Source organism: Benincasa hispida, chromosome 11 (genome assembly GCF_009727055.1).
Source record: "Benincasa hispida cultivar B227 chromosome 11, ASM972705v1, whole genome shotgun sequence".
NCBI classification, from domain to species: domain Eukaryota; kingdom Viridiplantae; phylum Streptophyta; class Magnoliopsida; order Cucurbitales; family Cucurbitaceae; genus Benincasa; species Benincasa hispida.
In genome coordinates this window covers 40,692,770-40,709,450 of record NC_052359.1, presented here as the reverse complement: position 1 = coordinate 40,709,450, position 16,681 = coordinate 40,692,770, and the positions used below count along the sequence as shown (strand labels likewise).

The following is a 16,681-nucleotide window of genomic DNA, read 5'->3' as shown; positions in this document are numbered from 1 at the left end:
TTCCAAATTTTATCCCACCTAAATCACGAAATCATACTTTTATCCTAAATTATTAAGTCAAATTAAAATTTGGGCATATTCCAAATTTTATCCCAAATCCAAATACTTTTATCCTCAAACCAAATTATTAAGGATAAAATCTCAAATTATAATTTGGACATCTTCCAAATTTTATATCAAATTCATCTAAATTTAGGTTCTAAATCAGTTGTGGGAAAGATCTAAAATCTATCACAAATTAAAATTTGGCCATATTCCAAATTCAAGTATCCTATTGAGAAAAAAAAAATCATCTTTTATTCAAATTTGGACATATCCCAAATTTTATCTTAAATCCAAATCAAATTAAATTGGGATAAAGCTCAAAATTTTTCGTAAATTTGGCGATATTCCAAATTTTATACCAAATTCAAGTTAAACTTATGTACTAAATTCATAGTTTGACTAACACATCAATTGAGGTCAAATTCAAGAACAAATATATTTGGATTTTGATTCTAATTTTATATTTTTTGAGATTCATCCACTCAATGTATGTGAATAAATCTCGAAGAAAGGGGCCTTTGTTGAATGAGAAATTTTAGATAAATCACAAGTTGTCACGTCATTTACTAAATTAAGGATGAAATTCCAAATCATTAAATTTGGGCTCAATTAGGAGTTACATACGTAAAAGACAAATTTCGATGACGCCACGTGGTTTTATCATGACCGTTGAATCAGATAAGATTAACTAGACCCAAATTTTTTTATTATTATTTAATTTGACCCAAATGTCAAATCCGGCCTAAATCCGATTAATTGAGCCCAAAGACCAATCCCATGGACCAACCAAGCCCAAGTCCAATTAATTGGGCCCAAAGGCCAGACCATGAATCAACCAAGCCCAAGCCACTCTCATTTGGAGGGGTCAGCAATTCTATACTACAGAGAGCTTATAGGGAATTCTCTATAACCAGAAGACTTCTTCTCCTGAAGCTGATCACACCTAGAATGATTGAGGTCCTTTGAAGATGTCCTTTGAAGATACAAGCCTTTTCTACATTCAGAGAGTCCAGAGAATTCATCAACAAGCAGAAGACTTCTAAGACTCCACTCTTAGAAGACAGAGCAAGACACAAAGAAGACTCTTCCAAGACTTCTCCTTCAAGAACATTCGGTGCTTTTCTTCTTCAAGTCAAGCACATTCACCCAACTGAGAGAATCAGATGATCAAGTATTAGAGATCCAACCACATCGCATCAAATCAACTTCAATATCAACACCAACTCAAGTTCAACTCCACGAAACAAGTTTCTCCGGAAGTCTCGTGTGAACAAATATAAATTTATTTTGTAATAATTATAATTAATTTATCATTATTAATAACTCATTAATTATTTTATTAATTAATACATCATAATTATATAAATTCATCCAATTGATCTCATCAAATTATGTAAATAAGTATCTTTAATTATAAATTATTCATTTTATAAATACTTGTAGTTAATAATTTAATTAATATTATTATTTGATTGTTAAGCTTCTCTTTTGTAACTATTTTGTTTTTTGTTTTTGAAGATTAAACCTATGGACACTACTTTCATCTCCGAATTTTTTACTTTTCATCAATGTTTTAACAAATCAAGCCAAATTTTGAGAATTAATAAAAGTAGCTATCAAAATTTTGTTTTTTTTTTTTTTGGAATTTGGTTAAAAATTCAATCATTGTCATTAAGGAAGATGCAAATCATTGTAAGGAAATGTGGATGAAATAGACAAAATCAAGTGGTTATCAAACGAGGCCTAAATAATTAATTTTTCTCAAAATTTTGAATTGAATTTATTGTTTATCAATTAATCTATTAAAATTTTGGAGTTTTCATGATTAATTTTTCAAATTAAATATAAAAAATTTATTTCTATAAATTTCTGATAACATTATAATGCACAATCAAATAAAGTCATTATTGATTTTCCAACCATCTTATTACTAGACTTATTATTTCCAACCATCCTTAATTTTCGTGTATTTATGAAATCTTAAACCAAATGGTCTCTGAAGACTCTCACTTCCACTGGCATCCTGCTAGGAAACAATGAAAATTGGCTCAATCTTTTGCAGTTGTGAATGGATTGAAGGGGAAAAAAAGGTTCCAAAATGTGTTTTTCTTATCATTAATTTCAACAATATTCACATTTTTAATAATAATAAAAAAAATTATTCACCAGAATTTTGGGTTTTATTAGGAGATTAGTTTGAGTTTAATTTAAATTTTCAAATGGAGATTAGAAAATTTGAATTTTGAATTTCGAGTGAAGAATGAATTCTTGCAAGCTATCTTAAAGATGATTTTAGTTGTCTCTAGAATATATTAGTTCAATACTCCCCAAATGCATTTTGTCTTTTATCTCTATTTTTACAAATTTTTAAACTAGTTTTGATTATTAAAAATATTGTAAAATATTTTTAGTTAATAAAATCATTTAAATCTTTAACTAAACATTATAAATTTCCATTTTTTAGTAGGGACATCCTTTACAAGGATATCTAAAATTCCATGAGAAGCCAATATGAGTATAGCTCAATTGACATAGTATTCGTACTATCGACCTGAATGTCGGTTCATTCTTCCATCCCACATTTTAATTATAATAACTTTGTAAAAAAAAAATCCATGGAACCAAATGAACGCAAATAGAAATATACTTTGTGAAAATTAAAAATTTATCGACAGATAAATATATTAATTTAATTGAGGTAAAAAAAAAAAGAGAAAATAACTTAACGGGGAATCAATAGAGGATTTTTCAGTTCGATCCTTTGAAATTCTCAAGAATTTCATAGGGATGAAAAATTAAATTAGGGTTAGGATACGGTCGAGATAACTCCTCTCTCTGTCTTCTCTTGTGTTAATCTCTAATTTTAGTCATCCATAGGTATTAAGCACTTTGAAAGAAACATATCAAATACACATAAAGGTGGGGTTAGTTCTAGAATGTTTTCCCCCCTTTTAATAAGAATCTCTATAAAGCTTATTTTTGTTTAGTACAATAATTATAGAGATGAGAGATCGAACCTCCAACCTTAGGAGAAAGGTCATGCCAATTACCTAAACTCTCTTTTAGACTATAAAACTTATTTGTTTCATGGACTTTGAGACATCGAAGACTTGCTTGATAGGGAATTTGAAAATACAAAAATTGAAAACAAGAGCTTCAATGAAAATAGAGTTTATGTTTTTAGGTATGTGTTTGATAGCATATTCAGGAAATGAATTATAATTTAAATAATTATTTAAAATGTGATTGATATTTATTTAAATGTAATTACCATTAAATATTAAGTAACAATAAACTATTACTATATAAGAACATATTTTATGTTTTTTTTTCTTGTATAACTATTGTTTTATAAGGCAAAATACATTTTTAATCCATGAGATTTGGAGTTGGTGTCTATTTGACCCCTAAAGCGTAAGAAAAAAAAACACTTTTAGTCTCTAAAATTTGAAAAGAGATTAAAAATGATCCTTAAACTTATTTGACTGTTAGTTAACGGTTAAAAAAAGGTGTCGAATGGGTTTGTAGGTTTTGACATAAAGAGGGAGAGATTGTTAGGAACAAATCTCCTAATCCTAAACCATAATATGTCTAACTAAGTTTTGTGGATTTGTTTCACATTTGAGTGGAGGGGTCACTGGTTGATTGATTTGTATGTCTTCAATTGTGTGATTAAAACTTTGATCTATATTCTATTATAAGCTTTCACATAAATCGTTTTCTCTAATCACTGAGGACTAAAGTTTTGGGCAAAAAGGAACGACGAAACAGAAAAAATAGACCAACTTCTTACTAAAACTACCAAATTTTAAGGGCGCGTTCGAGACAAAGAGTGAGCTATCATAGTCCTATGTTATTATAGTTGGATTATAATACATTACATAATACATATTTTTTAGGTTAAAAATCATTTTTAATCCCTAAATTTTCATAAAAGTAACAATTTCGTTCCTGAATTTTGGTTTGTAGCGATTTAGTCTCTGAACTTTCAATTTTATAACAACTTAGTCCATGTACTTTATTATGTGACAATGTAGTCATTGTACTTTAAGATTTGTAACAATTAGTCCCTATTGTAGAAATTAGTAGGAAGATATAATGAGATTTCTTGTCTAAATGAATCGATAAACTAATTAGAGACTCGATTTTTTTTTATATATATATAATACAAAGTCTTCATTATAAAATAATAAAAATTAACATCTAATTTAATAAATTTGTTTATGTAAGGGACTAAAATTTTATGATTTTTTTTCTTATATATTTTTAGTTTTTTAATTTAATAACATTTGGTGTAGAAGATTCTCCATTCAAACCTTTGTCCGTGTATGTTGTATCTCAGTTGAACTATGCTAATATTTGCATGTTATCCATTTATGATATTTTTATTTTGACAATGTACTTTTATTTACTCAACATTTTATAGTTATATATTTTTTAAATACAATGACAATCAAAATTTTCTACGTCATCACAATGAAAGTCCATTTTATTAATTTTGAGTCAAATTAAGAATTAATTCATGTTCCTTAATTAAAATTTAGAGACAAATAAATGACAAACTAAAAAATGGCACGTCACGTATCTTCTTTCTGGCCTTCTGACCACCATGATAAGCTTGGTCAAATTCAATTACTATTAAACCTTGACCACTGTTGATAATTTGGCTAGTAGATCAATTGAAACAGTAAATTAGATCTCTCGGGCCAAGACTCAATCCAATTCAAACACATGATTGAGAACAGATTGGGCTCATATCGAGCTTTAGCCCAACCTCAAGTCCAATTTATGGGGCCAAACAATTTGGCCCATGTCCACCCAAGGCCATTGGAAAAAATAGAGTATTTATCCTTCATTTTGAGGGATTAGAAAGGAAAGAAGATAGGAAACATTAAAATTATTTTTGTCATTTTCGAAATCACTATTAAATATGTTTTTAATCTTTCAAAGCTAAATTTGATGATATGAAAATTATATTTAAAAATATAAAATTAAAAACTAAATTAATTTTAAACGATTAAAAATGTATTTTCGAGTAATTTTAAAAAATTACTCTGAGACCTGCTTTGCCGAAACACCAACAGCTTTCACTCTCTCTTTGCAACTCGAAACTCGAATCCAAACTTCTGCCCTCTCTTCCTCATCAGAACGTTTGAGAAATTAGGGTTTCTTTGTAGAGAAATGGCGTTGGCTAGTCGCATCAGATCCACCATCCCTGTCCTCAGCAAGTTTTTAAGATCCGAATCCTCCTGCACTCCGGTACTCCTACTCCTACTACATCTCTCTCTCTTTCTCTCTTCGATCTTCTCTGTCGCTCATAATTATTTCCGGTTTTGGATTGCAAATATGCTTCTTTTGTTCTTTGCCTCATTTCTGTTGGATTTGAGGCCAAATGGGGAGGTTTTGTAATCTGTATTCGCTGATTAAGATTTTCTGGAATTTATAATCTGTTTGGTTGCTAGGGGAAAGGGAATTATGATCCGGAGGAGATAATCCTGATTATCTGAACTTGCGTTCTGTATGTAGTGAATTCGTTTGATTCGAAATGCATGGGGATATACATAATTTGGGGTTACTTTTGGTAACAGGTTAGAAAAGACGTGGAATTTGTGATGAGTTGGTATACTTTGGGGTTAATGTTTTGGATGGTTGTGCATTTTTAGCAAATTAAAAATGTCAATTTTTTTCCCAAACAAGTTTCACAAGGTATTTGGAGCTTTTATTTTCAATTTCCCGCGAAATTGGTCGATGTTGGAGTGAATAGAGCTGGTTTCTTGACTTTTTTCTCTGGTTTTGTATTATTATGGTTATATCACTTCAATAATGTGCTAACTGGCTGCAGCTCTCAAGGACTTATGCTGCTACATCAGGGAAAAATGAAGGAAAAGTGAAGGTTTGTGAACCATACCCTTAGTTATCTCCTCATGTAACATTTCGTTAATAGATTTTCAGAATTACTATCAATTGTGCTCTTGGAACTGAGAGTGCATACGCTATATATGTTTCTTGCGGGTATTCATTGAAGTTAATTTTACAAGCGCTCTTTCTGCTATATTGCAGGTGCCTATTGCTTTGTTTGGAGGGTCTGGAAACTATGCCTCTGCTCTGTATCTAGCTGCAGTAAAAGCTAATTCTTTAGACAAGGTGGAATATGAGCTTGTTAACCTTGTCGAGGCTATTAAGAAAAGCCCTACATTTTCTCAGTTCACAATGGACCTGTCAGTTCCAGCAGAAACTAGAGTCAAGGCTATCAATGAAATTTCTGCTGAAGCTAAATTTTCAGACGTTGTAAAGAACTTTTTGGGTAGGATTGATTGCTCTTCTTTGATTGTGTGGATGAAAACTGAATTTAGCTTTGGCCCCTTTTATGAGGCACAAATTGTCTGTCAATGTGTATTTCTTTCTCTAGGCTAATTGTCAAATTTTAATTGTATCATTTCATATCCTTTATAAAATTTGGCCTGAAAGGTTTGGGGAGTTTTTCCTTTCATGATTGAAATGAGTTTTATACTATATGACTTTTGAGGTATTTGAGATGGTTAATGGGGTTCTTGATTCTTTTTTGTATTCCATTGACTCACACATCTTACATTTTGTTCTAATTGATGAAGTACTCGTGCTGTGCAAAATAAGGATATTGGCTATTAAAATGCATTCATTCAAGGAGTCTTATGTGCGTTCTTACTTGGATTTTTTATGATTATTAATTGTAGTTGTACTGGCTGAGAATGGGAGGCTGAGATATGTAGAAAGCATAGCCAAGAGGTTTTTGGAGTTGACCATGGCTCATAAGGGAGAAGTTAAAGCAGTTGTTACAACTGTTATTGTAAGTTTCACTTTCACTGTCCTTTTTGTTTTGCGGTAAAAACCAGATTCTTATCTAGAAGTTCAACGTGCAAAGTGATTGAATATGTTTAGCATTAACTTATGCAAAGTGATATCTGTGGGATGACCCATTTAGATTTGGCAACTGATTTGTGGATGTCATTAGATGCCTTTAATATATGTGTGGTTAGGAGCCTTGTCGAATTATTTACTCGATTTATATTTTTATCCTATTTTTATGCAATTCGTTGATCATGGATGACAAGGTCAATCACAGAAAATACTTGCAGTAAAATTATCGACATTTAAAATAAAATGGTTTTTTTGAATCACTACATAGCTTTCGGTGCTTGTAGTTCTTTGTGGGGTTTTATCTCGTTAGAATTTAAAAAAATCTTACAACTGATTGGTCTTTTACCAGCCTATTCCAGCACAAGAAGAGAAGGAATTGAAGGAGACATTGCAAGATATAATTGGACAAGGCAAGAAGGTTAAGCTCGAGCAGAAGGTACTTTGATTTTTAGGTTTCCAATTTTATGAATGTAGGCATGCCTCTTGAGAAATTCTAACGTTGCTCTTGTATTTGTCAGATTGATCCCCGCATACTTGGTGGTCTAGTTGTAGAATTTGGCGAGAAGGTATTTGACATGTCCATTAAAACCCGGGCACGTCAAATGGAGAGGTTCTTGCGCCAACCTGTAACTCTTGATGGTCTGTGAAAAAGTGTGTAACTTCTGTGGCACCATCTCATCATCTGCAGCTATTCGTCACTTTGTCATCCATGTTAATGGACAAAGATATATATTTTTTTTTTTTTCCCCCACCCCCAATTATTTTTGTTGCCTTTTTACCTTAACTTGTTATGATGATGGTATACAACCATCTTGGTGGAAATAAGAATTTCGGCCTTTATGTGGATTATAAAATCTTGTAAGAGTTACTTCGTTTTACAATTTCTTATTTCTGAGTGCTTCGCAATTGATGCGAAGTTTACTTCCAAATAACGACGGGTCTATCGTTATCAATGGTATTACAAATAAGCTTCACATCTCTCTGCCCAATTGTTACTATGCGGCTGAAATAATGCTTGTTCAACATTCTAGTAAACATGATCTCTCCTCATAGATGTGGTTGCTTCCTTTCCCTGTTGAACCATCAATATAATCAACAAATTCAACATGTTATGCAATCCGAAATTGTGTCGGGAATCTTCATTAAATTGGAGAAACAATTGGTTGTACAACTTAATCTCAATGAGAAATGTTCAAACTTGAGATATTTCACAAGTTCTTTGCGTGAGGATTGTTTTGATTTACTTTTCAGTTTAGCTAACTTATGATTCACAACATTTCATAAGTTGTCCAACCGACCATTTGATTATTTAAATGTGGTGTAATTACACATTAACGCCACCAATTTTGACCGACTTGGATCCTTCCCTATGCAATTAACTTGAGTTCTTCTTATTACAATCTTCGGATTGGTAATGTCTGATAGAGAGTAAAATGCCACCATATTCTTCAAAGAATATGAACGTCTCATCTTAGTTTTCAGCATAAAGGTGTTGTATAGTCATGCACTTTGAAATCATGATGCTTTACATTTGGAATGGAGTCCAATGATTTCAGTGTTTTAATTTTGCTATTTATTTTTCATCGACTTTTTCTGGATTCTGATGAAGTTCAATGATTTTCTAGTATGCTAATTTTTGCATTTATTTTTCCTTTGCCTTCTCTGGATTCACCAAATACCATCTGCTATTCCTGGCATAAAAGCTGGTCTTCTTTTGTAGCACTGATCTGCTTTTTCTTATGATGACAGCATTTCTTGGGGTCTCAGATGCAGAAGAGGTACTCTCAATATAAGCACTAATAGGAAAGACATTCACCTTTTATTTGATGGTTTCTTTGAGTGCTTCAACTTTTCATATCATGATTTTTGGTTGAAAAGCTTTTGTTTTGATATGAATACAAGCATACAAAAAAGAGAAAAAAAAATCTGCGGTTAAATTCTCATTGTGTCGCTGATGAATGCCATGTGTATTGAGGAACAGGTTGGTTTTCTTATCTTTGTATCCAAGTAGGATGTTGCTTTGTGTTGGATCATAATCATGACTTGGATTTTTCGTACAGCTGTATATAGATAGAATAGAATGCTTTTTTGAACATTTGAGTAGCTTTGGAGTCTACCACTTGCTTTTTTGCTCAGAAAAATTATTTAGTCTCTGTCAGGAGAAAAAAGAAATATATATATATACATAGGGAAGCTCAGACTCGAATAATTTATTTTCCCTAACAATCTCAGGAATTGACAAGGACCTGTTAAACTGTTTTCTTTGAGACAATGACTGCGAAATGGTGATGGATTTTCCATGATAATTTGGTTGTGCATAGATGGATTTTCTCTCTCAAACTTAGGCATGCAGGGAGAGGGATTAGGTGGAGGAAGTAATTGCTTAATAAAGACTTTCTTGAAAGAAGATGGGTTTCTTTTCTTTTCTTTCTTTCTTCTTTTTTTTTTTTGGGGAGGGGGGTGGGGGGTTTGCAGAGAATCTTTGATTTAGAGGATATCAATTTTTTGCTGTAGAACTATGTTATCAGAAAGGAGTTAAACTTGCAAACTCTGTTCTTAATCAGGTAAAAGAATGAAATAGAATGAATAAGGAAGGGTGATGAATACGTATGGAATACTTGTACAATTCTTATGCACATTCAAAGCAATTAACATCAATGATGGGTATGTTTTTGGATAAGAATACAAAAATACCACGTAGACAATCAATTAGGCTAGCTAGATTGCTTGAAATTGTTGTTGGTAATGAAAGAATTTGAGTAACTGTTGCAATTAATGGAGCTAACTATTAGATGGGTCATGTTATCTCTTAATTGATGTAGCAAGCAATATCTGTTCATGTGACTTTAGTATCAAGGATGCTCGCAAACTGATTTACCATATTTATTAGACGAAGTTTTTTATTATTACATTGCCCTCTGCACCCACTACAATTATTTAGATCTATTTGATTACAATTTTGGCTTTTCTTTTTTCTTCTCTTCTCTTGAAAACAGGGGGCAAAAAAAAAAAAAGTACCAGATGTTGGAAGAGCACACCAATATTATATGATTTTCCCCGGATAAATTTAGGGTGTTAAAGGTCCCACTTCTTGCCGTATGTTTTTATGATCCATCTTCTTGGGGAAGTTTCACCCGCCCGACAATAAGGGTTTTAAGTAATTGACTTTCTAAGTGCTTAAAATTATTTTTTTTATTATATCAATAAACACTTTTTTAAACACTTAGAAAGTTAATTCAAACATGTCCTAAATTTATTGGAGTTCAAACTAAATACTTTATAGTATGTCCGAACCCTTCAAATTCTGAGGCATGTTTTACATTTGACGTTGATCAAACTGGGGGAAAAGAAAAGTCGAATGAATTATTGGCTCATTTAATTTTTTATTCAATTAAAACACAATCAATCTATCCATCTGTACATGTAGATCAATGGAAGGTGATATGTCGATGATTCCTCTTTTAGTAAAAGCAATTTTCTTTGGAAGATTTAGTCATATTTTTGCCACAAGGGGGCAAATGGTTTCTAGGATTGGCTGTCATACATTTATTTTGGTGAAGAAATCTGTTCTAACAGTGGCCTCAAACGAAAGGAGATCTCATGAAAAGAGAATTAAAAATAATTGGACAATCTCCAAGCTCCAGTTGAAGGGATCAATTGGAAAGAAGAAAAAGAAAAAAAAAACATTTATCAAATTGTGGAACACTAAAAAAACACATCCCAAAGTACCAAAGTACATTCATGTACTCTCTCTCTCTAGGTTTATTCTTCATAGTCACGTGTCTCTAGAGAGAGAGAGAGAAAGAGAGATTATTATGTGAAGTGGAAGCAAAACTGTAGTTTTTTGTTATACAGAGACAATGATTACCTTGTGAGTGAAGAAAAATGCAAAAAAAAGACAAGAATTGAGTCAAAGACAAGAAGACCAACCATCCCCTTCCCTCTCTCTTCTCTCTTTCCATAGAGAGACACATACACAAATGGAGGTCCCCCTCCAATCCGTTTTCCACTCCACCTATCAACCAACCAACACAATCTTCTCTCTCTCTCTCTCTCTCTCTCTCAACACATATTCACAATTCAAACCTATATTCTTCAAGCAACCAAAGCATCCCCAACCATCTCCATCATCATCACCCTTACCACGCCATGAAGCCTTCTCTCTCTCTCTCTCTCCTCTCTCTCTCTCTCTTTTTCTCTCTACACACACCACACACACATATATATACAATTCTCCATGCAGTGACCAAACCCAGTTAGGGGAAAAAGAAAAAGAAACATCAGAAGAGAAGAAAGAAGAATGAGGAAACCAGAGGCGGTTCTCGGGAAAGAGAATGCTGAGAAGAACAAATACCGGAAAGGGCTGTGGTCGCCGGAGGAGGACGAGAAGCTGATGAGGTATATGTTGAACAATGGGCAGGGCTGTTGGAGTGACATTGCTAGGAATGCAGGGCTCCAGAGATGTGGGAAGAGTTGTCGTCTTCGTTGGATTAATTATCTTAGACCTGACCTTAAACGTGGAGCTTTCTCTCCTCAGGAAGAAGAGCTTATTGTCCATTTGCATTCCCTTATTGGCAACAGGTCCTCTCTCTCTCTCTCTCTCTCTCCTTAATTCATTTTTTTTGATACCCAATTGAGAGTTTCGTGAGCTTTTTTTTTTTGGATGAATAATCATTTCCTTCCCTACATTCATGAAGACCACCTCTCAAACTTGTTATTACATATGTTGATTCTTTTATTAATGGAGTTTTAGAAGTTATTGGTTAAATTTTATCACTAAATCCAAAAACTTGTCATTCGTGGTAGTTTTACTAAGAAAAGTTATGGCTGTAATATGATATGATTATTTGCTTTAGCATGGATCTATGTCATATTACATAGAAAATTCATTGTATTTTTAGGAACGTTGTAAAGACGCTATTGAATATCTAGTTGTATTTTTTTAATAAACATCAAAATGAGCATTACTTGTTATTCTGTAAAACAATTCTTTATTCAAATGGAGTTAAGATGAAGCATATATATGCATATATGTTATAAAACAAATGACATGTTTGAGGGGCATCCCTTAGTTTTAAAAGGAGTTATATAACATTTGTTTATAACAACATTTGCATCATTATTTATTTGAATTTCTAATCAAGCTAATCTCCTTTGGAACAATCAATAGGTGGTCTCAAATCGCATCTCGTTTGCCTGGACGTACCGACAATGAAATAAAGAATTTTTGGAATTCCACATTGAAGAAAAGGTTAAAAAACAACCTTTCTTCTTCTCCATACAATCATGAAACATCAGATCCTAGATTGGACATGATGTTTGGAGGGATAATGGCAATGCAAGAACATGACATCATGAGTATGAACATGAGCATGGATTCATCGTCGACCTCCTCGTCGTCTTCCCAACTACCGTTTTCTGCAACAGGACACAACTCCTTCGACGGTTCATCCATGCCTTTTCTAGACAACAACTTCGAAATGGCCTCTGTGGCTGGGGCCAATAATGGCTTTCTGCAACCGTCCTTGACAGAAATGGGAATGGGAATGGGAATGGGAATGAGAATGGAAGAGAGGTTTAGCTATGGAAATTTGGAGGGTCAAAGATCAATGGAACTTGAAAGAGAAGTTCTATGTCTTCCACATGAAGAGATGATGAACCCTCCATTAATGAACAATAATAGAAGCAGTTTTGATCAGTATTTGGGTACAAATGAGCAGAATTTGAATGTGGAGGAGATGTTTGGAGATATGGGAAGCCATGGCCAATTACAAGAAAGCTTGAAGATGGGTAATGAATGGGATTTGGAGAGTTTCATGCAAGATATATCCTCATTTCCTCATTTTCTTTGATTTTCAACCTCTGCCTCCCTCTAAAGGTTTATAAATTCTTCATTTATTTTAGAATTTTTTTGGGGGGAAAACAAAAAACCCCACACATATATTCTTTATCCCTCATTTCTTCTTCTCAACCCACCCCCCCCCCCCCCCCCCAAAAAAAAGACCCTTTTACACCACCCAAGTTTCATATAAAAGGCTTTTCAAAGCCATTTATTTAGGGAATTTTTGGGAAACCAGCCCTATAAATATAAATATATCTTTTTTCTCCTTAAATGATTTCTTATTTGTCAATAAAACCCCACAAAATAAAAGAAAGAATAAGAAAATTAGTTTTGTTTTTTGGTTGGCCATGGTTGAAGACCATGAGAGAAATGAAAGGGAAATCTTTTGGTTTTGTGTTTTTGTCTCTTGGAGGGTCAAGAATTTGATTCCAAACTGGTGATGCAACTTTTGTGAGATTGAAAAGCAGAGAATTCTAGGGAGAAGGGTAGATTGAAGAAAGTAGTGTTTTACAGTGCAAAGAAAAAACTTTTGTTCTACAAATCTCAACTTGAGAGAGTTTTTTGGTAAGTTTGTGTACCTTCAAAACATGGTCTTTTGTTAGCACCACAATATATATATATATATATATATATATATATATATATATATATATATATATATATATATATATATAATAGAAGGAGCAAATAAACAAGGGTTGGATCATTTGTTGTTTTTTTCATTTATGTGTACAAAAGCAAATATACATAAGAGATAATATTACATAAGCTAGCATCTCCCCCTTGATCAAGACTATATTACTTGTCTATTCATGTTTTAAATTATTGTCATACTATCATCAAAAACTTAAATAATGTTATACAACCAATTGCAAAGGAAACAAAATTATTATTTAGGCCTATTGAAATGTAATGAAAAACACAATTATTCATTAAACTTTTTTTTTCATCACAACAATGTAGCTAGTAGTAACAATATTAAGTAGGTGATATCGTTGTATATGTGTCATCTTGTATACAACTTGATTATAAGGTAAAAAAATACATCATTATTCATGATTTTCTATTAAAAAAAAAACAAATGTAACAACTTGTAACAATATTGAATAGTTGATATAAAGATACAATATCAAATCAAACATAACTCCATTAAGGTATGAGAAATTGATAATTGTAGCCCCCCTGAAGTTTACTTTTGTAAAAATGGACCCTTTTGAAAAAACATATTTTTTTTGGACCTTTGACTTTTACCATATATATGAAATTACGAATTTGCCCTCAAAAGAATTCAAAAGTCACAAACGCTTTTCTTCTTGCCTCTTCTCTCTTCCCAACTGTTAGAATTAGTCCATATTCTTGCGATTTTTTCAGATTTTTTCGTGGCTTTCTTTCCACAAATCATGTCGCGAATCCCTCATCCCATCATATCACGCTTTATGTCCATCTTCCCTCGCACATTTTTTAGTAGATTTTTTAGCAAAATTATTCCGATTCATGACTTTGTCTGTAGTTTTGATATGGTCTGAGTTTGTTTGACTAAAAAAATCTGAAACTTTGTGGTTAGGGTCTATTGTTTCAAAGGATATATATATATATATATATATATACATTTTTTCCCGATATTTCTGCATTTTTTTTGGGGGTGAAATTTCTTAGTTATGAGACCAATTTTAAACCACGTTGTATATTTTCAGTGCTTTCGGAGTGATTTAGTTTTAAAAAAAAACATTTTTTAGATAAAAATTTATGTTTTTTTTCCTGCAATCTGAAGCATCTTATCAGGGTGACGGGTGAGTCCTGAGTCCATTGGATGGGGTTGGGGGAAACTTACACGGGACCGAGGATGTGAGTCTTCTATTGTTTGGCTGAAGCTTGATGGGTTATGATACTTCATTACCTGGGCATAGGGGAACATGTCTACTGCCTTTATTTTCCCCTTGTTTTTGGTTTTTGCATGGTAAGCTGTAATGGCATTGGTTATAATACATATTTCTTGAATACACTATAAGTATAATGTTTAATGTCACCCTCGTTATATTATTAGTCATCCTAACCATTTATATTTTATGCAGGAATGGGCGTGTGAAACTGTCTCGTTCTTGACTGAATGTGTTGCTAATTGGTTAAACAAAGATGCCATACCACGTATTCTTCGATGGTCGTGTTCATACTCCCTTTCATACGATGTCATTAGAGATGGAGTTTTCGGTCGTAAAGCAGTATGTTCCTTTCTAAGCTTTTACAATGATTATGGTTTACATTGTTGATGAATCATAGCTTATTGTATGTAGGTGAGGATCACGTCGGAACTTGCGGCCACCGAGTAGGAGATCAAGTTTTTGGATCGCATTATAAAGCCACCTCATGCACCCCCTGCACCTACTGATGGTGTAGTACTTTTACACACAACTGAGGTTGTCGATCCAAGAGACAATGCACAACTGAAGAAGAATAGTTAGAAGAAGAAGTTGGTTAAGGTGATCAAACTTCTTGATCGTCGTGAGGATGGTACTGCGGCACAACGCTCCTCACGAAATGTTAAAAAAGGGTGCAGCGCCAGCACTCTCCCATGGAGTCGCTGCGCTGCTCACGTTTATAAATTATGCTCTTCGATTTTTAGATCATATCTTTTTATTCAAGTGATCGTTTTTTTGTCCTCTATCCATCTGTGGTATTATATTTTAGGTTTCTATTTCATCTTATTTTTGTAATCAAACAACAATGATACTGGGTTCTAGCTTTTCCATCATTATGGAAAGGTAAGATCTATAGTTTTCTAGTTTAGGGGATTTTAGAAGAAAGCTTTGTATTTCTTGAAGTATTTTCGTAATACGATTTATATCTCTTGTCTATGGATTTCTATCCGTATTTTCTCATGAATGTCTGACAAACTATTTGAGAATGTATGATTGAATGCTTTAAATTAATGTATAATATGTAACATACAATTGTATGTTAATCTCTAAAAAGCAATAGGTTAAATAACATTGTTCTATTGACCTAGGAAAAACTGTATTAAATTTCTAATTAGACATTTCCTATTCAAAATTTATCCTAGCGTAATCCCTAAAGCGTAATGCGGTTAGTTAAATTGATTTGATGTTTCTCATCTAATTAAATTGATATTTAGGACCATTAATTACCCTTTCTAATCAATTGGGCTAGGCATAGGTAAGGAGTTAAAATCAAATTTTGAGAATTCGATGATCAAAATTATATTGGGTGATTCCGTTCCTCAAAGCTTGAATGATTCTTTTGATTGCACATTTATCCTTTTATTTTCATGCTTCTACTTTTCCGTACTTTATTTTCTCTTCCACACAATTTATCACTTTAACTAAATAATTAATTTTGAGAAACTAATCTTCGTGCTTCCTTGAGGATCCACCTGGTCTTGCCACTTGCTACTTACTATCGGTATAATATAAATTTCATTTGATTGGTCATTTACAGGCAACAGTAAAAGGGTACATTCATCAGGGTGTACAGATGTCCACGGGGTGGGGTAGGGTCAGGGATGACTTCCTCGTCCTCGTCCCCGCTATCCGGAATTCCGTACGAGAAATTCGCGAGGATCATGTTCCCACGGGAATTTTTCCCTCTTTGGATTTGTTTACAAAATAATAATAATAATAACTAACTTAAATAACTATATCAAATTTTTATTCATAAATAGTTAAATATCTCACTCATATGTGACATATATATGATTAAAATGTTTAGTTTTCATAATTCTAAAAGTTAAAATTTAAATATTACAACAATATATCCTAATCTTTACTTAATAAGAAATAAATATATCAAATAACCTTATATAAAAATTAGATATGGTTTTAATATATATATACATATCTAACTTTTAGTTATACATATCTAAGTTTTATATAAGGTTTTAAT

At 32.6% G+C, this 16,681-nt stretch overlaps 2 protein-coding genes across 2 annotated transcripts; both read left to right on the top strand.

Moving 5' to 3' along the window:
• The first annotated feature begins 5,083 nt into the window (after positions 1–5,083).
• On the top strand, positions 5,084–7,895 carry LOC120089917 (ATP synthase subunit O, mitochondrial-like). The gene is made up of 6 exons (XM_039047360.1): positions 5,084–5,304; positions 5,888–5,938; positions 6,106–6,349; positions 6,759–6,871; positions 7,292–7,378; positions 7,461–7,895. The coding sequence occupies exons 1-6, from the start codon at positions 5,227–5,229 to the stop codon at positions 7,587–7,589; spliced, it is 702 nt and encodes a 233-aa protein (XP_038903288.1). The 5' UTR covers positions 5,084–5,226; the 3' UTR covers positions 7,590–7,895.
• A 2,062-nt stretch (positions 7,896–9,957) lies between these two features.
• On the top strand, positions 9,958–13,375 carry LOC120091601 (transcription factor MYB46-like). Its single transcript, XM_039049704.1, has 2 exons — positions 9,958–11,523; positions 12,113–13,375. The coding sequence occupies exons 1-2, from the start codon at positions 11,243–11,245 to the stop codon at positions 12,792–12,794; spliced, it is 963 nt and encodes a 320-aa protein (XP_038905632.1). The 5' UTR covers positions 9,958–11,242; the 3' UTR covers positions 12,795–13,375.
• Positions 13,376–16,681: the final 3,306 nt, after the last annotated feature.